Source organism: Hippoglossus stenolepis, chromosome 21 (genome assembly GCF_022539355.2).
Source record: "Hippoglossus stenolepis isolate QCI-W04-F060 chromosome 21, HSTE1.2, whole genome shotgun sequence".
Taxonomy (NCBI): Eukaryota; Metazoa; Chordata; class Actinopteri; order Pleuronectiformes; family Pleuronectidae; genus Hippoglossus; species Hippoglossus stenolepis.
In genome coordinates this window covers 14933470-14959580 of record NC_061503.1, presented here as the reverse complement: position 1 = coordinate 14959580, position 26111 = coordinate 14933470, and the positions used below count along the sequence as shown (strand labels likewise).

Genomic DNA, 26111 nt, shown 5'->3' with positions numbered 1-26111 from the left:
CATTTTAATCTGGCATCTTCCTCAAACATTCAACAGGACATTATTTTCATGAGGCTCATTTTCACGCTGTGAGCGAAACAAACAAGTCTTCAGTCATTACTCACTGTGACAACCCACCTTTTTGATCAGCATGTAAACTTTTATAGTTCTGTTTATCAGCTCCCCACTTCGACGTCTTACATGAACACAGTAATTCATTTTATCATAATCAAGTCAGAACAGTTGTTTTTATCTCGCATCATAAATTTCTGAATTTGTTTTTTTTCATCCGTGGTTCTCTTGCTGGTTTCAAGTGGGTGCGGCTTTGCTGGGAATGTGTGAGGTCGCATACTTTGTGTGAGCCAATCAGGATCTAGGAACATTTAAATTATAATGTCAGGATCTGCAGGTTTTACCAAAACTATTCATCAAATCTGATTAAACTGCACCCACACGGTCCTGATAAAGCAGATAAGATTAACCTTCCAATTCTTAATAAATAATATCCAAAGAAGTTTTTTCCCCTCAAAGTCTAACAATGTTTTCCTTGGAGAATTGCTCATCTTGTTTTTCTCAAAGTGCCACAGGTCCCCTCGTGGTCATGGGTTATAGATTCGGCTGCAGATTATTCACAAGCAGAGGCTGTTCGATCTTTGTCGGACCAGTTTTACACTTGGCAACCTGACCAACTTCTAGAAAACATCAGCATCAATTTAGATCGAGCAAAGACAGTATTGGCTACTGTGCGTGCAACCCTTTTAATATGGCTTCATAGATTTCATTAACTGCTGGTGCTTCTCTTGCCATGTGTGCCGTCGTGCCGTGTGCCGCAGGTTCTGAGCTGCAGCTTTGTAGTTGGATGATTCTGTGGTTTGCCTTTGTTACCGGTGCTCCACACACGTGACTGTTTGTCCATGCTAATTCATCTCTTGCATTTTATCATCTCTGAAGCTTTTTTTTTCTACTGCAATATAACTTCTATGCAGTTTATCCAGCAGCTCTACACTCTGTGTTTACTAGCAAATACTGTATGTGCTGCAGAGAAGATCATCTATTCTTCTTTGTGATACCAAATGCAAATGTTTTCAATTGTGTGTGTGTGTGTGCGTGTGTGTCCCAGCCAACACAGCGAAGGTGATGATTGACATCCAGGATGAGAACGACCACCCACCAGTTTTCACCACATCTCTTTACATCGGAGGCGTTGCAGAAGATGCCAAAACCTTCACCTCAGTCTTACAAGTCCAGGTACAAATACAAAGCAGATACACACACAGACACACACACAAACCAACCAACCACCTAAGTTTCATTTGTCACCTGTTAAGCTACGGCTTAAAATCATTTTCTTGTTGTGAGTGTGACACTAAACTATTATAATTTGGTCACAAAAGACGCTGAAGTCCATTATTGCGCTTGGATTTGTGTCGCTTATTTTAAACAGAGTTAATCTCTTTGTTTCCTGTCTTTCTACCTAACTTTGCTCGAATTTCACATCACTGTAAACAACGTGTGCGACTCCTCTCGTATTATTAAAATGCCTTTCAGGACTCAAAATGGGTCACAGAGCGTATCGCTTTCAGCCGCCATGTGAGAAGCAACGAGACGTTTTAATGAGCCGCGATGCCACAAGAGATCGGGGCATGGTCGCGGGCAGAATGGTGTGTGCTTTAATATTTTATCGCACTTCTTAAGAAAATTCTTAGATATTCCTGCTTCATTAGATCATGCACAGTGAGAGAGACAAAGACGAGAGGATGAGGGGGAGCGCACAACAAGGACGCCTCACACTTGAGGTTCGAGCTTCTCAAGTACAGAAGAGACTCAAATTCTTCGTCCTCTGAGGTGGTGTCTTTGCATAGGGACTGTTTGTGTGTGTGTGTGTGTGTGTGTGTGTGTGTTTACTGTAACTTGCTCTGGTCATTGAACCTCTTTAAATACTTAAACAGACTGACACAGAAAACTAATAGCCTGCAAGTGCCTGCAATGACCACAGGGAGAAGGCTGGAGGGAAGAGAGGGGGAGGATGGATGGTTAGATAAAGATGACTGGAGTCCTGCTGTGAGACAAACAGAAGAAGGCTCGGAAAGACATTCATGATTCATTGGTGGGGGGGGGGGGGATGGACTGATACTGACAACATGCTCGTTAACATCCGGACGAAAGAGTGAGAGGACGAAACATAGGGAAGGAAGTTTGAGAAGTGTTTTCACTCAAGTCTTTCATCAGTCAGTCTGTCTGGAGTATGTGCATTGTCTCGGGTGTGTGTGTGTTTGTGTGTGTGCACTGGACTATCTGTGTGTGTTGCTTTGTTTCCATGTGCATGGGCAGGACTCCATCCGTCTCTTTGTCCCCTCTTTATATCCCGGAATACAGATAATCATCGGACTGCAGATGCATCTCCCATTAGCGAACCTTCTCATTACCTCCAATGATTTTCTTCTTTCTCTAAATACATTTGTGTCACATTTAGTCTCAAGACGTTTCACTTCTCTCCACCACAACCGATGCAAATGTGGACGTATTGGATTTGCTCTTCTCTCCGTCTCCAGCCTTTTCCTTCCACTTTCTTAATTACTGATTCCAACCTTCCAGCCTTCCTTGTAGTGGGCGTTCAACCCAGAAACAGCATGAAAATTGAATTAGAAAAGTAGAATATAGAGACAAAAATTCAAAGGGGCTACATCGGTGTGGGCGTGTTGCTAGAGATGAACAGATGATCTACTATTCAGGAAGTCAAGTTAAAATAATACACTCGTGAGTTTGAATATTTATCGGATGAAACGACATCCGACTGCGGCAGAGAGGATCATCATGAAGTTATCACAGCAACAGCTTCCTCGTGGTGATCTCAGGGTTAACGGTTGAACTGCGGCAAATCAAATTATGTAATAATCTCAAGCAACATTATGTGACTGAGCAACAGCGCCCTCTACAGCCACAGGCGGTGATTTATTTTGTTTCGGATCAATGTCTCGGGGATAAAGTGGTTTTCATGTAGAGAAAATCTCTCAATCGAAGCTCTGACTGTGTCGTTCCTCTCACATAACTGTACCACTACTGAACGGTGGATATTACCCATGATCCCCGGCTTCCTGTGCCAGACGAGCTGCCGCTGTAACAAATCCACCAAACTCAGTTTAGGATTCTTCATATTTTAACAGTTTCCTCATTGGATATTGGAGATAAACGCTTGTTTCTAATAGCTTGACGTGATGTGTTGTTGAATAGTATATATTTGAATATTGCAATGGAAAGTTATACTTGATTGTTTTATACTTTATTTTACTATTATGACTGTAGAGTGACAATTAGAGTCCTGCTAAGTAATGAGTGTTTTATTTATTTATTCATGCAGTCTTGAATTATTATTTTGTTTTATTTCTACAGCTGTGAACTCAAATCAAAACTCAGTGGTTTTTTTGTTTCCATACTCACTGATTGTATATTGGTGCATATCCACGTGCGCATGGATTCTAAACACGGCTCCACGCTCGCTGCGATAGAAAAACATCCAGGTCTGTTCTCTGCACCTGTTCTGCAGCAGCTGAAACAGGTGGTTGATATTTATTACTGCAGATATTGATGTGTCGCTGAGGCATTATCCAAACTGTGCCAAGCACCACTGCAAAAACAATAAAATAGCTCTGTTCCTCTTTTCCTCCCTCTGTCCTCCCTTCCTCTTTTAGTCTCTCCTCTTTCTACATGTATGCCTCCTTATTTCCTTTATTTCATCTTTTCTTCCTCGCTTCTATTTCCTTATTCTTTGCCCTGTCTTCCTGTCATATTAGCGTTGATGTGGTGGGCATCTGAACGATGAATCTGTCATCTCTACTCCCCGCTTAATAAGACTCAGCAGTAAATCAACATCTATCCGAGTGTGTGTGTGTGTGTGTGTGTGTGTGTGTGGATGTGAACATGACGTTTGCATGCGTGTTGAAATGTGGGAGAGACTCCACTTGTTAGCTCAAAGCACCACTTTACCCCCTACTGCTGGTTCAGAGTACTACATGAAACGACTCAAGCTGCGGGAGTCTCGGAAAGCAGATTTCCCCACAAAACAAAAAAATGAAAAACCTGAAAAGCCCACAGTGTTATGTGGCTTTTAGAGAGTGAGAAATACAAGACGTATGGGATATCGGTGTGTAACTGATCGATATAGAGTGCGTGGCAGTGGCCTCTATCGATCAGCTGCTCAAACACATGGAATCAAAGCTGTGATGATGATGATCGGGAGGCGAGAGGCTGATTATCGTCAGAAATCAAAGAATCAATCATCGTGATTATGACAACAATGACTCCATTACATTGCTTTGCATGATGATGGGATTTCTTGATGATGTTATGATAATGATGTTGTGATGATGATGCTGATTTCTTGCGGCGGTTGTTATGATGATGATTATGATAATGATACGCTGCAGTGAGTCTTATTCCCCTTGTTTTTCCAGGCTCTGGACCAAGACACTGGTAACTACAGTTCAATGATTTACCGGCTGATCATCCCACCTCAGCCTGGTAAAGACACCAAAAAAAGTAAAGACGGATTTGTCATCGAGCCGTACAGCGGCGTGGTGAAGACGGCAATCATGTACCGCAACATGAGGAGGTCGTATTTTAAGTTTGAGGTGGTCGCTACGGACAACTATGGACAAGGACACAGCACCAAGGCAGAGATAGTGGTGTGTAGATGTATATATAATTTTTAAAAAAATGTTGGCAGGTTGACAGTAATTTCTTAATTTTTTTATATTAGGCATTTTCCTTAAAATATATGAGGTTGAGATGATTTGACTTCATTCCAGTAGGATTTATGTTGCCATCAGATTGTCCTTGAAGTAGATTAAGACGTGACTGGGAAAGTAAATTTAAATTGGCACAAGCTTGAAGCACGATTCGACTGGAAATCATATCTGTTAACCTGCAAATAGTGAAATGCACATCCTGTTTGTTTACAGCTTTATCTGGGTGTTTGTTTCTGTTCCGTAGGTGTCAGTCGTGAACCAGCTGGACATGCAGGTGGTCGTATCAAACGTCCCTCCCACCTACGTGGAGAAAAACAAGAACAAGCTGCTCAGGTAAGACACATAACGAAGTGACCTCTTTTTAAATATCACGCATTGAATAAGTCACCTGTGGCATTAGACTGCCTCTACTACATACATCTTAAGTGATAAGATTCAAACCTGGAATCATTTCTTTATAGATGCTGTTGTTTAATGGGCACGCACCATAAAAATAGCACATAATTGTTGATCACATCTGTTAAAAACCACCGAACCTCTGCTTGTATTAAATGTGTTGCTGTGACAGCTGCCCACTTACCTTAAAAAAATGCTCTATTTATATGGAAATATTAAATAATACCTTGAATATTGTAGTTAAACAGTGGATCCACATACAGGAGATGAGAAACACATGAAAGACTAAAACACCAGTAATAGATCTGAAAGAGTCACAGTTGTGTATTAGAACCTATGATTAGAACAGGTGTCCCTTACATTAACAGTCGCATTGAAATGCTTTATTTAAATCCACTTTACAATATACAGTTATACTAGTGTATGATTCCTCCATATTGATTAAGCTAATGTGTGTCTCCATGAGAAGAACTGTGGTTGCCGTGCTGCATTTAAAGATAATACTTTATCATAATGAACCCACACTGGGACTTGAACACGGACGGGCATCAGACCATTACAGTTACAAAGCAAACTGTGGCCGCAGAGTCACACGCAGAGTAAAATATCATGCAGACAGCCCAGCCAATGTGATCGAACCCAATACAGATGTATGTGCATGTCCTTGTATAAGAGTACGAGGACATAGTGTTTTCTCAGGAGTGTTTTTGAAGCCAAATGTGTTGATTTTAATCCCAATAGTTCAGTCTCCTGAAAGCAACTCACAACATTTGAAACATGTCACGTTATGCTGATAATATTTGTGGCTGGAGTCCTCAGAAAATAACCTCATCAGCACCTCGGTGGCAGCCTGAATGGGAAACAATCGGAATCTGTCCTGTGAGACTCAGATTGTTGCAGACTTTGGGGAGAATTTGGGGGAATGACGCGCAGCAAACGGTCCGACCGGCTGGGAGTCGAACTCGCCCCGCATTTGTTTGAATGAAGTTATCTCCCTCCACCGTCTGCCGGATGCATTTTCATTCATTTGGAAGAACACATGGTATAAATATTAAACATAAAATACATTATTCAACGTATGAGATTTGTGTCATGCGGAACACCAGTGGGACCTTTCTGCACCAACAGACACAAACAGTGCAGCTACGTCAGGCTCCTGCTTTCTTTGCCTCACACACACAGTGTAAAGTCATGAGAATGTATAACAGCGCTCACCATCTTTTCTCTCTGCCTCACTCCTTCTGTCTCTCCTACACACACACACACACACACACACACACACACACACACACACACACACAAACACAAACACCGTAGTGGGGCCATTCCCACTGTGAGCAGGTGTTTCTCTGGGAACACAAACCCATATTTCCCATCACAAGTGTGCGGAGGTGACAGGCTGAAAAAAATGTATGTGTGAATTGTCACCGTGTGTGTGTGTGTGTCTTTGTGTGTCACTGGATGACGTGTGTCTAAGTTTTGTCTACAGAGGTGTATTTTTAGGTGTGAGGGTTAAAACAACTTGATCCCATCAATCAAAATCCTTGTATTTTGAATCCTCAGCATTTTGGAACGCTACGTCCAGGATCAGATACCAGGAGCAAAGGTTGTCGTGGAAACCATCGGGCCCAATCGCCATGGTGATGGGATGGAGCAGGAGGACTACACCAAGTCAGACCTCATGATTTATGCCATCGACCCTCTGACAAATCGAGCCGTATCCAGACAGGAGCTCTACAAGTAAGAACTTGGCCAACAAATCCATGAAAAGTGAAATGGCCGCTCTCCAGCAGCTCTATATCATAAAAGGACACAGAGCCTAACTGATATTATATCCCGATTAAGTAATGCTTAATTAATTGGCTTCAATTAGTGTTTTGGAGTTTTGCCATTTACACAAGTTATTTTGTCGAAATCCATCTCGGACTCTCCGGCAGCTTATCCATGCAAGAAAAGTTTCTGCTTAAGTAGATTAGAACAATTAGAACAATGGTTTCTCTCCTCCGCAGGTTTCTCGACGGTAAACTCTTGGACATCAACAAAGAGTTCCAGCCCTTCCTCCCCCCCGGCGGACGGATTCTGGAGATCCGAACCCCGGACGTGGTGACCAGCGTCAAGAAAGCTATGCAAACCGTAGGCTACACAGAGGGGGCGCTGTTGGCTCTGGCAGTGATTATCATCATCTGTTGTGTCCCTGCGATATTGATCGTGATCATCACCTACAGACAGTAAGTAGGAATAATATGTTTCTACATTTTAGGCAGTTGAATCAGTAGCTTAGAATGAATACGGCTGCAGAAGCTAACTGGTTCCTCTGGGGGGGCTCGTTTTATCAATATAAACAAACAGCAAACTTATCCTACAAACCTCTTCCTCTGTGCCATACACCTCCATTGTTTCCTCATTAGGATGAACTGTAGTTTATTTGAAGTCAGTCCTACATACGCTGCCGTCCCGGTGCCATTATGTGCATTGATCCACGGCTGAAATCAAAAAAATGTCTGTGTCAGTCCTGAACAAATCTCAGCAGCCCATCAGCGAAGTGGATTACTGTGTGAACCCTGTCGGCAGCTGTTTAATCTACTTCAAACACTGCGGCGCAGCGATAGACTTTTACATCCTGACGCTTATAATGTTTATTGTGTGATTTCTGGGCCGCCGATGTAAATGCGCTGGAAGTGAAACCGTTTCAGCTCCAGATCAAGTCGCTGCGACTGAATTTAATGACTGAATTCAAGGGCCATCTAGATAAGTGATGAATGCAGGCAAATAGACGGAGCGAGCAGTGTCTCCCACAGGACGTCCTTTAACGCCATTTATCATTTTATCACACGGGCCAGTGACTTCCCCAGATGATTCATCATGGCCGCCTGAGTCCTAATAGTTTGTTTAGCTAAGCGCTGTGAAAGGCTTTTAATGTCATACATGTCCCAAACACACATAAACAAGCACAGGCACACATTTCAATTGGATCAGTGCATTTGGGAGAATGTTACTGGATGGAGATAAATAAATAAATAAACTGTGTGATATTCATCAGTGAAACAATCAGCACTCGCTGTTGTTAAATGACTCTATTGAAGACCAGTCGTCCCACTTTGTAAATTGCAACAAGTGAACCTGGCTAACAAGATGTACCGTGTGATTTATGGTTCAAATGATGAGTAATATTTCTCTCTTCTCTCTCATCTGCTACATCCATCGTGCACCACCAGATTCAAAGAGTGAGTATTACCACGCTGCAATATTAATGCCGTGACTGTTTTAAACACCTTTCATTGTGATTAATCTGTTGACTTTCCCTGTACAATAAAAGAGATGAGTTAGAGAAGGACGGCGAAACAGAGAGCAGACAATCAAAGAAATGAATCCTTATGAACAGGGAGTCAGTAAACGAGCGTGTGTTTGTGTGTTGTTGTGTTTGTAGACAGCCGTGCGATGAATTAAAGAGAAAAACCTGAATAAATTAGCGCAGAAACCTAGCGAATGCAGATGCTTCCATACAGACGCGGCGCACGGTGCAATTAAGCTGTTAACATCCAGTCACGCTCCGCGACATGATTCTGTATGAAGACGGCAAATGAAACAGATCCAAGTGACTTTGAGAGGAGGGGTTCAGTCGCAGGTCACAGATGGCAGGAGCGTCAGCCACAAAGACCTCTCAGATGTGCCTCGGCGGGAGCTGCGACTAAAGTGACATCTGCATTTAGATCAGTGGGAGCGGCGTCAGTGAAGAGGGTCAGAAACCGTGGTGGAGTGTGATGAGCGCGAGGCTCGCTTCGTAATAGTGGGAACAGAAGAGCAGCTCATCCTCAGACGGCTGATGATGTCGATTCAGGTTATGATCAGATCTGTGGGCTTTGATTTCAGAGGGGTATTATAGCAGGGTTGCAGCGCAGGAACCCCTCATTAAATACAACCAAAGGCTAGATTTTGAAATGTGTCATCACTCATATTTTCGGTGAATATGTGAGTGCATGTGTCGCACAGAAAGAGAACTGTACCAGCACGGCCCTGCTATGGGAGGCTCTGTCGGCAAAGTGTAGGTTAACTTGTCCTCTCAAGACTCACACGTATGCAACGGAGGCTTCAACTGAAACAATGCTCATTCACTTTGAATGGGGCGACGTCATGTGTTGCTCGAAGTTAGGCGGTGCTCCACTTTTCCTGCGGCAAATACATCTAAACATAGACCCAAGTGCAGAAACTAAACAATCAAATCCCGGCAGAGGCAGCCGGTGAACCTGGTGTGTGTTCGTCTGGTCATGGATGTTATTGCACGTGTGCGTTAGCAGAAAAAACTGTCTCTGTTGTGAGTCCCGAGCACGAAGTGTGATTGCTGTCGTTTTGATGATCGCGCCAGCACCAAGCATCGGGTGTGCGCACACTATCAAGCGTACGCATATGTGTGCGTCCAGCGTTCGAGAGGACTGCAAATCAATAAATGCCTGTACAAAAATGTATTTGCCCGACTACTTCCATAAAAGTACTGCAGTAGTCTACAGGCTACACACACATATACATAAAGTAGAAGTTTTAAATCCTCCTGCCCGTACTGTGAAGGTTTCACTACTTTATAATGTTTGTACGTGACTCTAACTTTGCATACCCAACTCTGTGTTTTCTCTCCGCCGTGTCCAGACGCCAGGCGGAGTGTGCCAAGACAGCCCGAATCCAGATGGCGCTGCCAACAGGCAAACCTGGGGGAGGCACTGCCAACAACCTGTATGAGGAGCTGGGTGACAACGCCATGTAAGTGAAGTGTGAAAGTGGCATTTACGCTGATGTGCCAGCACGGAGGCTTTTCCTTGCTCCGGAGGCTTTGTGGTGTCCACACGTGCAGTTAGTCCCATTACATCTACCTACATTTCAACTACTACTGTGGAACGCATGCAAATAACAGCTGCATCCTTGAGTTAGTTCCACAGAGCTGGAACATCTAAAAAAACAACTGTAGGAAAAATTCCTACAGAGTCAACATATCACAAAACAGAACCGTTATTCCATAATGAAGGAAATGTCAAACATCTCATGAACAGAATTTTAGGCCTTAAAAACTCTTAAATATGTTAAAGTAGGTCTTATTTATATTAACCATCATTTTAAAATGAGGGTGTTTGTTGTTTTAGATCATTTTTGTCGCCGTGGGAGAAACTTTTTGATTAGTTTCTTTCACTATGGTCTTAAGATGTCTTAAAAAGTCTTGAATTGATTTTTTTTAAACCTGCAGAAACAAACCATCTACTTCAAACTCGTCTTAACCCACAAACACAACAAGCCGATGAAACTGATCACGTTATGTCCACGTTGGGAGTTTAAACCAAAATGCAGCCGTGCAAACACTGGGGTCATAAAAGAAAACCCCAGACTAATCAACAGGGTTTCACATCCTCTTACTCGATTGTGATGAAATTCATTTCATTACTTCCGTGCGCTCAAAACTTTCTCGAGGGAAAGTGGAAACAGTCTTTCACATCCTCATCATCAACAGATTTGTTCAACAACCATGTTTAAAGACTCGCTCACAATTAGCCTGGCATTAAACTGCCCGGTTTAAGTCTTGAGGCAAATTGAGTGAAGCTGATAAATGATTAGACTTTAGCTCTTGTTGATTCATCACACTCCTTGGCAACGTTTCCTTCAGAGCGTTTTTATAGTCTGGACACGTTCCCTTCATTTCACATCTTCCAGTGGCCAAAGCAACTGACATTATGCAAGGACGGCACAGACTTGGATTAATCAAGCAGAGCCTTGTAACCCCCACATCAGACCAACACCAAACAAACCTCGCATCAAAATCTCCAGATCAGCCCAGAAATGTAACTTTCACAAAGTTCAGTGACATTCAGATTGTTCCTCGTCAGTCGTAACGCATACCAATGTCTCCGCCGTGCAAAAGATGAATGAAGGTCGGAACAATATTCACTCTGAGTGCAGTCTCTCCAGCGCACTGCGAGATTGGTGGCTTTCAAATAAAGCTGTAATCACCGTAATCTCGACTAAATCACACGTCTAACTTTCAACCATTTCCTTCAAAGTATCGTCCCGAGAACATGATTTTTATGGGTGGGGAAATTCCAGCATTATAATCAATAAGGCCATGAACCCTATCCAGAAGACTGAGGCAACATAAAGCAGCTTTTGAAGGATAATGGAGAAATTACATTTACTTATCATAATTCTGTCCTCCACCTCCTCCTATCCTGAAGGACATTATTGTTCATCTCTATGCTGCCTTAAAAAGTTGCAAATTATTCTAAATCTTAGGCATATTGTCTTCACTGTGGCTTCCCTGCTTCCGTGTATTTTCTTAGCAAATTGTGTTTGAATTACCCCCTTTGCATATTCTACCGGTTTGATTAAACAAAAGTCTGCATGCAGAAGCACAGTGTTACCTTTTATCTGCAGGTTTTCACAACGACACACATACAGACTCACTCGAGGCAATTCAGATTACGCATATATAATTCCTGTTAAGAGGAAGTTGAGGGGGAACTCTTATCAGCATTACATGCATCACCGGTTTCCTGTCTGTCCTTGATATGCCTCCTCACTCCCATTAACATGAGAGCAATTCATATGCAAGATGGTGGAAACTATCTCCGAACGACAACATGCGATTATTAACTGTGTGAGTGTGTGTGTGCACGGAGCCCAAACTGCGTGCGGAAATGAACTTGGATATGAGGTAATTGAAATAAATGCGGCCAGTAATTTATAAAGACCCCCCTGGGCGATAATAAATTCTATTGATAAGCTGCAGAGCATGGTAAATTGTGTGTTGGAGTGTGTGTGTGTGTCTGTGTGTGTGTGTGTGTCAGGTGTGTGTGTGGTGTTTCCTGTGTGTATGTTCTGCATCAATGCAGTGTTGGGGAATAAATAATCCCCAAAGAGTATAAAACCTGGCAAAGTGCAAAAGTTTGCACATTCATAACTGAGGTCTATTATCAAACTGCTCAGTGGACTGATTCTCAAGGCATCTGCTCTCCCTGTAATTACCTTTAGCTGTTCTCTGGGCAGACTTGGGTTTAATGTCTTTTTTCAATTACCTATGGAAAATTAAATGTTCTCCAATTTAATATTAGCAGCAGGTTAAAGGAAGTCATGTTATACGGCATGCTGTTGTGTTCCTCTATATGTTAAACCAGCCCACACTGTTAATGTGATTCTATTAAGATTTTTATTCTGGATTACACCTTTTCATGCTAATCTGGAGACTTATTTCCTGCTAATGTTTTGCAAAGTATTTCATTATTGACTTCAGTGCACTTCCATGTTTTTCAATCTACTTCCAGTTCAGTCTGGGACCATGGTAACCAGAACAATGGGGCGGGTTCATGGATTTTTACTCTGAGCTTGGCCTCACATATAAAGATATTAAATCAGTGCTTGGCAGTAGGTTCGGGTTTCACATAAGGGAAAGACATGTCAGGAGAATACTGTTTGAATTCAGTGGCAACCAGCTGCAGTTCTCTGGGCGGCTTCACGGGCACCAGTGGATGTATCTAAATGCAGAGAACATGGACTGCCCGTGAGGAAAGAGGACGTGCGCTTGATGTTGAAGGAGCCGGATCCCAGAGGAGTGTCTTTAAGTCCAGGTGCCAGATGAAGTTCGGTCCTTTTGAAGGAGTAACTCCTTCGTCTAAGATGTCCTGCTTGACACTTAATGACATTCCTCAGGGATCCAGCTCCTTCATCACCAAGTGCACATCCTTCAACCATCATTTCTTTTCTCTATGTCCCTTCACAGGCATATGGTTCAGTTTCAAATAGCAGAAAATATGTTAAAACCAACATATGTAATGCTGGAAAAATAAAGTCTTATTATTCACACTTATTTAAATCATTTTAACTACATTTTTAAGTTTTTTTAGAAAAGAATTCAAAACATTTAATAACATAAAAATCAAATTAGCTAAAATATTGTAATCGGCTAAACTACTCATAAAGTGGTGATCACAAAAATTCATATTCCTATCTATTTAGTTATATAATATTTGGTTTAATACTTATATGTATTATATATGTAACTTTTGCTTTCAAAATTCATGCATGAGTAGAAAATGAAAATGAATAAATGTGTGAAATGCTTTGGCGAATGATGAGAAATTTGAAAACTTCCATCCCCGTTTCCCCGACCTCAGCTCTGCTTTGTTATCATCTTCTATAGATATTTTCTACCACCATAGCTTTTGTCCAACACTTTTACCATTTACCACCATTCTTTGCTTTCTATTCATCATCACTCCACGTCTCCTGTTCTCCTGTTGACTGATGTCCCATCTTCTGTTGCTCTCATCCATCCGCCTTTATCCCTGACTGACAGACAAACGTGAGTAGGATGCTGAAAATCGTTTTCACATCTGTGATAATTTGACGCGACACAGTGACAGTTCTCTTTGCTCTAGTTTTGTGTTTGGGTCGGCGCTTGTGTGTGGTAACTGTAGCTCTATGTGCAGCCGTAGATCGTAGAGCACAGTTGGATGATCGTTCCTTTGGCAGATGACGAGTTGCATTATTTAAAAGATATAATCAGTGTTTTGTTGAGAGGAAAAGTGTCTGCTCTCACAACTCCGTAGCATTTACACTTTTCTATCTGTGTCCCAACTGATCTGGCTTTGTTTACAGTCCCGATGCAGTAGCGTCTTTGTAGCACACCACTTGTTAGTACATACTGTAAAACCTATTTGCATTCTTTTCCTTTGTGTGTCTGTTCCAGCGCCCTTGCCCCTCTAGTAAAAGCCGCACAGGAATAAAATACTTAGACCTTGTTTAAGATCTCTCATCCATTTCCTCTTGTTCCCTTCCTCATTCATGTGTTAATGTGGAATTAATCAAACAGCTCTAGAAGACGTTCTATTGCCTCTTTTTCTACCATTCTTTATTTACACCTCTGTTGTCACGTCCCCTTTCTGTGCATTTACTTTCATGTAAATGTTATACAATCCCCAGCTCCCTTATCTTTTTCATGTAGCTTACATCTTTCTGATTCACTGCACCCTCTTCTCACTCCTACTTTCTCTGTAACTCACTCATTATTTTTCCCTTTTTCTCATTTCTATTCCATAATCCATGCACCAGCCGATCAAACCACAGCGGTGGTGGCAATGGCGGCAGTTTGGATGAAATCGATCGCCAGCGCCTGATCTCTGATTTTGCCGATCGCGCGATCGCCGCCCATCGGCAGTGTGTCGCAAACGGAGGGGTGCTTAACAAACTGCCCAAGTCTGAGTCCAATATCACCTTCCTCTCTGACGAAAACCCCCTGACTATCAAAAACCCCATCTACCACGAGGACGGGACCCTGAGTAGTCCAGAGACTCTCGGAAGAAGCCAGAGAAGACGAGACCTCCTCGGGAACTTCTCCCCTTCCAGGAAAGGCCTTCGAGAGGCCTGGCTGAGGCTCAGCTCCAGTGGAGGTGATGTGGGCTTTGGTGGTTACAGTGGCAGTGACAGTGGATGGGGATCCGGGGGCGGACACAGCTGGACTCTCCCATCGAGGTTACACCGAAGGGATATGTATGACGCCGTGAGACGCCAAGTGGTCATGGATCCTGTGCAGTGGGAGCTGGAGCTCCTCAAGGCTGAATTCAAGGAGAGTAAAGACGCTGGCCTGGATTCAGGATTTGACCGTGGGTTGGATTCAGACCTGATGGGGAGTCCGAGTCTGGAGCCCAAGCTGACGGTCAAAGAACAAGCCCGGCAGTTTGAGCAACAGGCGCTCCAGGAAATGAGACAAAGGCAAAACAGGGATTCACGAGGATCCTTGTCACCTGATTTTCTGCTTTCTATTTTCCCGGAGTCTCCTCAGCATCTCAAGCAAACTCCCACACATACGATCCCATTTGTTCTGACCAGAGACGGCCCCCCCAGTATCATCGTGACCCAAAGTGACGGAGGAACCCCTCCACCAAGTCACAAGCCGACTCCACCTGTGCTGCGGCGCTTCGGCGGAAATTTAACAGCAAATCCGAGTGGAGACGACAGACTTCAGGTCCATTTAGAGATTATCCCCGACCCTCCTTCGACTCCTCCACCACCACCACCTCCTATGACCCCACCACCTCCACCACCTCCAGCATCCTCTCCTCCTTCTCCTACATCTCCTCCTCCGCAGCACCCTGCCTCCCCTCCTCCTCTGCCTCCTCCTTCCCCTCACTCCAACCAAACAAAAAAGCAAGCTCCTCCTCCTCCCCCACCACCGCCACCACCTCCTCCTCCACCTCTCCCTCCTCCCTCGTCGCCCTCACTCCTGCGTCCCTCCACCTTCGTCCTCCCTTCACTGTCGGAGGTTCCAGCTCTGCGGCCCGTGTCCCTCCGGCCGCCACCGCCGCCGCTTCCTGTGGAGCCCGAGCCTCAAAGGAGGGAGCTGAAAGGAATCCTAAAGAACATCCAGAACATTGCGGACATTGAGAAGTCCGTGGCCAACATGTTCAGTCAGATAGATCGGAAACAGATCCCGCTCAAAAAGGTCATGAAGGGGCGGGCCTCCATAGATTCTCTTGATTCTCTCGACTTGGATTTATTAGCAGCTGAAGGCGGAGGAGGAGGGGAGGCTGGTTCAGGAGGAGGGGAGGGAGGAGAGGGAGGTAGAGAAGGAACCGGAGGAGGAGAGGATCCTCCACCTCCTCCACCTCCACAGATTCGGCCCAACACAAACATGAACTCCATCGTGGAAGAACTTGAGAAGCGGTTCCCCTCTCAGTCGACAATGCTCTAGCCTCCGTGTGTCGGATATGGAAAAGCACGAAGCGGGGGAATCTCCTAACACTGCTTAGTTCCCGCTGAGCTGACAAGGGACTGATGCTCAGAATAGCTCAGTGACGCTGGTATGATTTGATGATTTCTTCCAACATGACTTCATGTTTTCTACACAAAAAACAAAGAGGCACTAGGGTTAAAATAAACTCTATCGGTAGAACAAAAACGATTCTTATCTCAAATGAAGTTACATGTTGAAAACAGAAGAAGAGAAGGGGAGGAGGTGTTACAGCCAAAAAGGTCACATCATAAATGTGTCACGTTGTAGCTTAGAACTATTAAAAGAAGAGGGATTCAAGTTGTTGAAAAAATGGAAATGAAAACCAGGTTAAAAGGTTAACTCCATTTCCTAATTTGTGCCCCTTTCAGCGAAGCTGACCCACTGAGGAATTCAAAAGCTCGGCTCCGAACTATAACATCGAAGCAATAGTTTGTGAAGCGTACTCATTATCTGCCTTGGCAATTATTTCTCTTTCCCCCCAAACAACATTTATAGAGCTTGTTCTTTAATTACCACAGAGGAAAATTGACGTAAACAACTGTAGATGGGAGCCGAGTAATTAAATGATTAGAAGAGGTGAAATGTTTCCTGGTTGACTTTCAGTTCGACTACTGTCGCTAACATTTCACATCCTCGCCAAGTAATTGTTGTTACAACAAATTATGATCAATCAGTGTCTTTCTTAAAGGGATGTGACATGACTCACACTCACTGGCTGATTACATGTTTGCGAAGGCTTGAACACACGCACACACATCGAGTGGGCGTCTGAAGAGCTTGATTGAAGATGCACCGGGTGTGAGAAGGAAAATCAATCAAGAGGAGGGAAGAACATTGTTGAACCTGCCAACTTGGATTGAACTGCGTTTAACGGGGATTCCTATATGTTCCTTTGCATGGATACGATTTCCTACAGTTTCTGCTGCTACAGGACGACAACTAGTATCATTGTCTGTGTCATGTTTGTTTTTTTCTTTCCGCCTCATATTCACTGTCATGTAGTTGTCGAGAGCTGTGACAGTTACTCTAAGATCAGAACCTCTTTTGTGTTCTACGTGCTGTCTGTAAACAGCTGTCCATAATTGATGTAAGCTCATTAATTTATTTGAGGCAAAGCACAACATTTTTCTTTTAAAGGAGACATTTAATGATCATATATACTCAGGTTCATACTTTTGACATCGCTTTCCTCAAACTGTCCTTTGCTGCAGCTCCTCTTTTCAGCCTCTGTCTGAAACACTTGGTTCAGGCCTCTGGTCTTCACCTGCATTTCAGGAGCATGAGGAACAGTGTTCTGTGTGAGAGGAGTTCCTTTTCTGCAGATTCTGGTCTTTTTAATTTTTGCAGAACTTGACACACACATATACAACTCACTAGAGGAAAGACAATTCCAAAAAGCATCACATGTCTCCTTCAAGATCAATACTTTAAGACATGAGTGTCTTTCAATGTTGGAAAGTAACTTGCTCCAAGCTGAAAATGCAATTTAGTTGTTAGTTTTAAAATCATATATTATAAATACTTTGTTTCTAGTTCTCTATACTGGCCCCGAGCGCCGAAAGGTTTTCACAAGGTTTTTCTTTCTGTTGTTCTCAGTCTGTCTTCCTCTCTCATTTTTAATTATGTCTTGTTAATCCTTTCTTTTCACCTTGGACTCACATTAATGTTGCATTGGTCCTGAATTGTCTGTTAATGTCACGTGTATGTTTTTTTTTTAAGATGACACAGTAATGTTTGATGCTGTAGGTGGAGGCAGAGGCACAGCGGAAATATTTCTGAGACATTTATGTAGAGTGATATTTTTATTCACGAGATGTGCTAAATTTTTATGAACCTTTTCTATAGGGCTGTGTTGTCATTGTGCAGGAACTGACTGGGAAATGATTAATATTAAAAAATACAAAAAAGCCTCCGACATTAGACATTTTTCTCAATAAAATGTAAAATACTGTGGTGATAACTAAGTGCACAGGATTTATTGTTTCCTGCCTCCGTTCTGGATGAATATATCCATCCCTATAGAGGTTAACTCATTCGTAACCCATCCTCATTAGTTATAAACCTACTGACCTAGTCTCCCTATCCTCTGTCGTGTTTACATTAACACTGGAATATAGTAGAAACCCCAATTGTCTTTAAAATAACCTCAGATTAAGCAGAAGCAGCAAAGTGGCTCATCCCCTGACTGACAATTACCTTGTGTGTCTTGCTCTTGATGTAACTGTGCCAGGAAAGTATTCACAGGAAGCCATGTACACGGCCTCCTACAGCTGGGGCATATTAATGAGGACGTATAATGCTTCACTCACCTCACATATACGATACTGTCTTTTATGAAGGTCACACAACCGCGTCATGCCAAAAGGAATTTATATATACCCCTATACTTTTATATTGGATGTTTCACTGTGCATCAAAGGTGCTTCACTCTAAGCCAAATGTCTTACTAGCATGAAATATGCTGAAGTTACTTTGTCCTGTTTAAAGGTTTACGGTCTCCAGCTCTTTGTTTCCATGTCGGCAGATTCCTGGTTCATCCACCTCAATTGAATCTGCTCTAAAAGTTCACGGCAGTTCTTAAGCCTGTATTCTACCACTTCCACCAAGTTTTACTTCATTAGTTCAGAAGGTTTTTGTGTAAAAAAGCAACAGAGACAGAACCTTGTTGGCGTTGAGCTTTGACTCTTTTCTCTTTAATATAAAAATCTTTTTATTACATTTGATGACCATTCGAGCGACGTTTTTGGAATAACGTCACACATAAAGTCATTCATTTGAATGAGAATCTGATGTGCAAAGAAGAACCTGCCTGTGAAACGCTGACTCTAAAGATATAAGAATCACACGCGAGTAGATTTCACTGCCTTCAGTTAACACGGTTTGGAGAAGAGGATTCTAGACGCATGTTGTCATTAAGAGGTGACAGAATCACGTCTGTCCCTCAAGATCATGTCGGTACAATGAGATCAAATCATGATACACAACCAATAGAACAAGCCCTGATAGTTATATCTCTGGTGACCAAGTGATGACATTATAACAAACACACACACACACCTTAATGCATCTTTGGAATCTCTTATGTCAGAGGAAAGAATGAGCTGCAGTTACAAGATAAACAGCCTTTGCAAAAAATTTTTAGCAGCCTCTTCTTCTAACGTACATTAAACCACGATCAAGCCTCTAAAATAGATTTTTACAAAACACTCAATCCAGTGAGTGAGAACACTTACATGAAAACACACGGCGACATTGTTCAGGTTGCAGGAAGAGCCACTGTTTCAGCTGAGTGACTCAGAAATGTTTTATACTAAGGTTTTCTTTCAGCCTGGGTCGTTACACACACTCACACACACACACACACACACACACACACACACACACACACACACACACACACACACACACACACACACACACAGTCTTCATTGTCCCCCAGACACATTCTCTGCTTTCACCTTTATTGTGCGTTTGCTAGAAAACAGACATTTCATCTCAGACATCTGGAGGAGTATGTAATGTTTTCAACACCCGACAAAGCAGACTGCATTTAATTGAAACTGAGTTGATGAGGAACAGAGATACGTGACACTGGTGGAGAGCGGCTGGCTCACTCACGTGTAATTGCAAAGTCACAGGTTTGATCCCCGAAACAGCAATGATTATCAGGAGCTAATGTTTCAAGCAGAAAAAGAGCAAAGATAATTACAGTGTGCTGCCGTAAAGGGAGATTCTAAGAATATCTGCGTGAGCTAACTCTGAATCTCAGAAGATCATTTTGTTGCAAATTTTATATCTTTTTTTATTTTCGAGTGCTGAAATAAGCAGCGTTTGATTCGAGCTGGAGAAAAAGTGAGAGAAAAATGAGGTGAGGAGAGACTGTGGAAAGGGCGAGGGAGCTACAGTAGCTCTATGAGAGAGAGAGAGAGAGAGAGAGAGAGAGAGAGAGAGAGAGAGTGTGACTGAGTGTCACAGTAAAGTGTGTTTTTAAGAGCGGGTGTTTTTCTCCTGTTCCTCATACACTCCGCGAGACAAGGTGGAGAGTACACAAAGAGAGCGGGAGTCAATCATGTCAGGTGTGTGTGTGTGTGTGTGTGTGTGTGTGTGTGTGTGTGTGTGAGACTGTGTGAGACTGTGTGAGACAAAGATCAGATAGCTGTCTGTGTGTTTTTGTCTGGAGAGGACCTAATTATGTGTCAGTCAGATCAACAGGGACACAGAGGTAGACTTATCTTCCTGACACACACACACACACACACACTCCACAGTCTACACAATATAATCCTGAGATCATACACACTGTGTCTTCATTCATTTATTCCTCCATTCATCCGTCATCTATTCATCCACTCACACATCAACCTTATTTAACCAGATAAGCTCGCGTCGTTCAATCATTCAAAACTGTGACAACCGTGTGTGTGTCTGTGTGTTCGGATGCACAGCCACAGCATATATTTACATCTGAATTGATTTAATGAAAAGCTCAAGTGGTTAAGCTATTTGTGCGTGCGTGCGTGTGCATGTGCACAGTCTAATAACAGAGAGGAAAATCGAATGTGTCCTCCAAAAGTCACCATTTGTTCTGCGATGCATCTTCATTTTTCCAGCTCATTACCTCGGTTTCACCGGAAAATAGAACCTGCTGCACATGTAGTGAAGATGCATGGACGAGGCCATTTTCAGCTGTTTCTCTTCCTTTGTATTTTTCCCCTTTTTAAAATCCCACCAATTGTGCTTTTGTCTCGTTTTTTTAAAAGACTCTATTTCACTTGGCCTCATTGTCTTTGTTTGAAGTTTGTTTTCTAGGAACAGCGAGTCTCAAGTTGACAGAACCGTAACCAACATCCAGCTTAGTCGCTCATTCTGTCATCATCTGATATATGTGGCAAAAATAAAACAGGATCTTTCGCAAATGTGAAACTAAAGAGTCGTCAGATAATTAATTTTAGCTGAAGTAAAAGAAACAATGGGAGAAGCAGCACTTGGTGCAGGTGGTTTCTCCCTGTTCATGGACTTATTATGCACCGGTTCGTGGCCGCTGGTTAATTTGATTGGAGACTTCACAAAAAAAGACAAAATAAAAGTTTGATTGGAGTCGACAGGGAGAATTTCACAGAAGTAAAAACGTGTCAGTTTCAGTTCCGTGCTGACTCACTCACTGGTCAGCGCTCACCACGCGTTGAAAAGTGCATCTAAATAAGCACCCGGGCAGAACTGGATTTACTCTTTATTTGGGTTTGTGGTGTTATTTGCATTTTGAAACTCACTCATGCATCAAGTGTTTACTGTTTACGTTTTCTCTGAGATGTTGGTTCATGTTTTTCCCTGTTTGGTTCTTTCAGGCGTGGATATGGACAACAGGAGGTACGTGTCTCTCTCCGCTCGTCTTATTGACATTTCTCCTTCTTGTCGTCTGATCATCAGTTGCTCCCTTTTTTTGTTTTCTGTTTTGCTTCCTGTTCTTTTCTGCTCGATGCCGTCGGGATGGAGCAGCGTGTAATCAGGGCCTTTTGTTCCCAATGTATTCATTCTACATAACTGACGGCCTGCCTCCCAGGTCTGGAGACATTTAATGACCCTGCGTATTAAAATGTAAAAACAAAAAGACCTTTATTTAGAAAGTCAACCAATCTTTTTAACAATATAGATGATGGCTGATAACAAAGGGCAGTCAGAGAGCGCATACCTCCACCAAGGCTGATTGGTCGATTCATCACCATATTGCATACAGTAAACATATATTGAGAACATACAGCTCCCACCAAACAGTTTTATTTAACTGCCAGCTGATCATTCAGTCACTGAGGAAAAACACACCAAGTAACACAAATATAGACATTTGTGAAAATTGATTTTCTGTTTCGGAAACCTCCTCCTCCTCCTCCTGTCTTGTCATCTGTTGCTTTTCTTTTCCCTTCTAGCAGACACAACAACTTCTGCGACCTTCTCTGCTCAGACCAGAGGTACTCTATCTCTCCCTTTCCCCCCCTCTATCCCTCTCTCCCCCTCTCTCTCTCCCTTTCTCCCCCTCCCTCTCTCTCCCTCTTTCTCCTCTACACGCTTCTTCTTTGTCACAATCAGCAGCTGCACCCACACGCAGGACACAGACTCAAATGAACAAGTCGAAGGGTTTATTGTTCGGTCTCAGGGGATGGAGGTGGACGGGGGAAATGGAGTTTCTGGCAGGTGAACGCTGTCAGGGCAGAGCAGCGTTGAGTGGGGGACTGGAGGCTGCGCAGGGGGGAGGAGGAGGAGGGCTTGATGGCTGACGAGCAGGAGGCTGGAGGGGGAGGCAGGAGACCGGTGGAGCAGAGCTGCTTCGGGTGGCAGGTAATGGTGCGAGCGTGGCAGGCCGGAGAGACGAGCCGGCAGACATAAAGCAAACCTGGAGCATTGGGAGACGAGAAGCAGTTCGGAGGGACGGCGAGGACAAAGAATATGTATTTTTAAGCGGCCTTGACGTTGGAGTGGATGAAGAAGCGAAGTAGATGTGGTGCCGGGCTGATGAGAGGGTGGATGGCAAGTGTGCAGCAATCAGGGAGCCAGGAGAGAGGAGCATCACGCCCACAACACACACTCTCACACACACACACACACTCTCATAGACACACACACACACAGACAGGGGAGAGCAGGAGACATTAAGGGAAACGAGACAAACCCAGACATCTTTACTCAGTGTCTGTTTCTCTGCCCCGTGTGTGTGTGTGTGGGCTGTCGGGCAGATGGAGGAACATCTACGTGTGGAGGTTTAGATTCACCCAGATGCTGATTCAGAGCTGAATAACACGAGGGATGTGTTTTTAAATGTGTTTGTAAATAAAGTGTGTTTTCTAAGCACTAATGACGGTTTCATCAATCTCACAGGAGTTATCGATGGAATCTGGCATCGACCCCGGCCAGGACTACTACACACAGGATTATTACAACTATGAACATGGGTTAGTATGTCTGTCTGTCTGTCTGTCTCGATATACTGTATATATATATATATGCCGTATAAATCTTATTTTTTGTTTTCTTAGTCGTGAATCTTGGCTCCTAGAGGATGATGATGATAATGACACATAATGTACTGAGGATTTCCTCCACATGTTTCATCTCTCACCTTTGACCTCCAGCAGTGACTGACAGAGTTTCGCTCTCACATTGATTTATTATATTTCCTCCGACATCACCCTGGAGTTTATTATGTGCACCCTATCCAGCTGAGCCTCACTGAATGGCAGCTGCTTCCATATCGAGCCGATCGCATCACTCAGTGTCGGCTGCTGTGAAACGTTGACACCAGTGAAACGTTGACACCAGTGAAACGTTGACACCAGTGAAACGTTGACACCAGTGACCGGCCTTGTGACACTCTTCAGTGCGTTGTAGTGCAGGGAAATGAAACGGAGACCAAATCCCCAATGTGAACATGCACTTATTGTGATGCAGAACCTTGATACCCCGACCCCCTGTCACTGCTGCAAGTGCCACCTGCTGTCATTAATGTGTGTGTGTGTGTGTGTGTGTGTGTGTGTGTGTGTGTGTGTGTGTGTGTGTGTGTGTGTGTGTGCACCTGTGATGCATAGTGTAATATTTTATAATTTTAGCTCCAGACTCCTGGGAACTTGATTTTATACACCCACCCACGCTTGCGTATAAATACAGGGTAGTAGTATACACACACACACACACACACACACAGTGTTAATACTGTAGCAGCTAATCAGGCAGTCAGCCATGGAAGCAGACAATTGGCCAGATGCTGTTGGTTTAGAGCAACACTCACAAACTCATGTCTGACTCTGTGTGCACTCAGACTGTATAAGTCAGGCTCTGTGACCTTGTGTGACTCAGATCTAATCGTTTTACTTGATTCAGTCATGAATGAAAGCTGCAGGTCGACTGCTCACAGACACTGACTCTCCTCTCAGCACTGACACAAAGTTTTGTCTTTGGGAAACAAACGAAGTTGAAAAACCTTCTGACCTTTTCTTTCATCTGACATCAAATTGGGATTTTCTCCACTCGTGGGAATGGCACCGTCTGCCACTGGCATGATTCTGATCGGATTATTTACAGTCACCGAAAATAACTCGAACCACTTGTTGCATAGGTCTGATGTTTTGATGTGTGAAAAAAAACAAAACAACAAAAACGAGCCAATTTCACATTGCCCCCAAGTCAAGAGTAAAATACTCAACTCGTAGATACCACAGAGCAGAAAAGGGATTAAATCTCACTTTTCCAAAACTGTTATTGGCGTGGGTGATGAGCCGCGTGGCTGATAGATGGAGTTAGGCCTCCTCTGTAAATAATACATAGATGAGGAGACGAGAAATCTGGCACCATGAGCTACGTTTTACTAACAGGATGAAAGAACAAAAAGATAAGTCTGCCTTTCTAACTTGTTTGTCAGCAGGGTGCAAGGTGCATGAAGTTATTACCACCAACGGATGAGAATATTCAAGGAATAGCCGACAGTAAAGTATTATGAAACTACAGCAAGCAGCCAATTAGCTACAGGGGCAGAAGCAGCTGGTCTGGCAACAAACCTGCTTTCCTGCGACTCGATTATACAAAGAGACGTGTGATGTATTTTTCAGTTTTTCTTTCCTCTAGTGTGCTAAAGTTTTTTTTTTCTGCGAAAATAAAAGATCTGTAAAGTTAAAAAGCCCAAAGTCCACGATAAAGGAAGCTCCTCTCCATCACAGGGGAACGTCTGGCACGTTTCCTAACAAAAAGCCAGGTGAAGCGAGAGCTGAAAGGAGGAGCTGTCTGATGATGACTCTTGTTCTCTAGCACCCCCCATATTTCATTCTTTGCCAGCGCTGTATCGTTTAATGGTAAAAATGATGGTGTTGAAGCTCCTGCCCGAGGTTTATTAAAGGGTGACTTCACAGATTACATTACACAACTGTTCCCACAGGTTGGGACTTAAATTCTCCTTTTTTTTTTACGTGTAGAGTAGATGGAAAGTAGAAATAATGAATCATCCATCCTCAAAAACCAAACTCATTTCTCAGGTTTTCTCCACCGTCCATCATCTGCCTCGCAAAAGTAATTTGGTAAAAATAAGTCGAGCAATTCTCATCATTCATCTTTGAACTGTGGATCAATGACAGAATTGAATAAATCATATTTCATTTTAAAAGTTTCATTTTGTGTTTTATATTCTTAGTAGTAATACTCTTGGTCAGTTTGGACCATTTTGTGTTGGCTCACACACATCCACAAAAACATCAGTGTGTGTTGGCTGTGGTTTCTGGCAACTGATTATCATGTCATTACCACCCCCTAGTGGTGACATGGAGAGCAGAGGAGGATGAGTGAGAAAGAAGAAGAGAAGGAGAAAAGATAAGAGGAAGGAAATGAAAGCAAAGTGATAACATTGTGTGTGTGTGTGTGTGTGTGTGTGTGTGTGTGTGTGTGTGTGTGTGTGTGTGTGTGTGTGTGTGTGTGTGTGTGTGTGTGTGTGTGTGTGTGTGTGTGTGTGTGTGTGTGTGTGCGTGCGTGCGTGTGTGTGTGTGCGTCTTTCAGTCGAGGGGTTAATGACTGTGAAATCCCATCAGCAGGTTTTAGTGAGAGGTTAAGACTCATTACATTAGCTTGTAGAGGTCAAGCTATAAGGATTATGTCACGTTTTATGACTGGTCTTTCTCTTCTGACCCTTCATCTTTTCACTTTGTGTCCTTTCTTTCTCCCCTTTTTCTCCCCTGAGCACATCTGTCACCCACGTGCCGCGTCCATTTGTTTATTACTTGGCTGCTTAATGTAATGGGGGAACTTCTATCCCCGGTTGACTGTAAGCAGAGAGATTACACAACTTCTCTCCACAACTCTGGAATGGAGGGAAGCCAAAGGACTTCCAGCAGATTTGTTACTTTAATCACTCTGGGACATATTGTTTCCAGGATAGTATTTAAAATGTATGTTTTTTGACCCGGTGGCTCCCCGAGCTGCTCGCTGCAGGGCGCCGAGCCCGAGTAGTGATGCACATTACAGCTTTCTTGGCCGGTCGAGTCAGGCAGCGCTCCCGGAAACAGGCAACAAAGAGAGACAAAAGGGAGGAAAATCGATTCCAGTGTTTTTCGGCTCACAGAATGTCTCCTGGCAACAAAGTGCCTCCTTTGTGATTACGGCAGCTTCGCTAAAGAGTCATTAGCCGTTGCTTATCATCGGCGTGAACCGCAGTGTTGCCCGGCGTGTTCCTGCTTTAAGTGGCTGGTGGAAAAGCAGCA

General features: G+C 43.3%; 1 protein-coding gene across 8 annotated transcripts in view; it reads left to right on the top strand.

Annotated features, from left to right (window-relative positions):
• Positions 1–26111, top strand: part of LOC118100961 (protocadherin-15) — a 133423-nt gene that overhangs the window by 102297 nt on the left and 5015 nt on the right. For 3 of the 8 annotated variants that reach the window (XR_007032318.1, XR_007032319.1, XM_035146519.2), the window contains exons 29-38: positions 1100–1227; positions 4431–4661; positions 4969–5057; positions 6684–6860; positions 7130–7348; positions 8336–8344; positions 9762–9872; positions 21228–21249; positions 21807–21848; positions 22753–22826. Coding sequence is in view for 4 of the 8 variants with exons in the window: in XM_035146519.2 (XP_035002410.2) it covers positions 1100–1227; positions 4431–4661; positions 4969–5057; positions 6684–6860; positions 7130–7348; positions 8336–8344; positions 9762–9872; positions 21228–21249; positions 21807–21848; positions 22753–22826 (1102 nt within the window). In the remaining 4 variants the exon portion in view is untranslated. Of the gene's footprint in view, positions 1–1099; positions 1228–4430; positions 4662–4968; positions 5058–6683; positions 6861–7129; positions 7349–8335; positions 8345–9761; positions 9873–13446; positions 13453–14201; positions 21196–21227; positions 21250–21806; positions 21849–22752; positions 22827–26111 lie in introns of those variants that run through there. The other 5 variants (XR_007032320.1, XM_035146520.2, XR_007032321.1 and 2 more) reach the window with 4 other exon arrangements.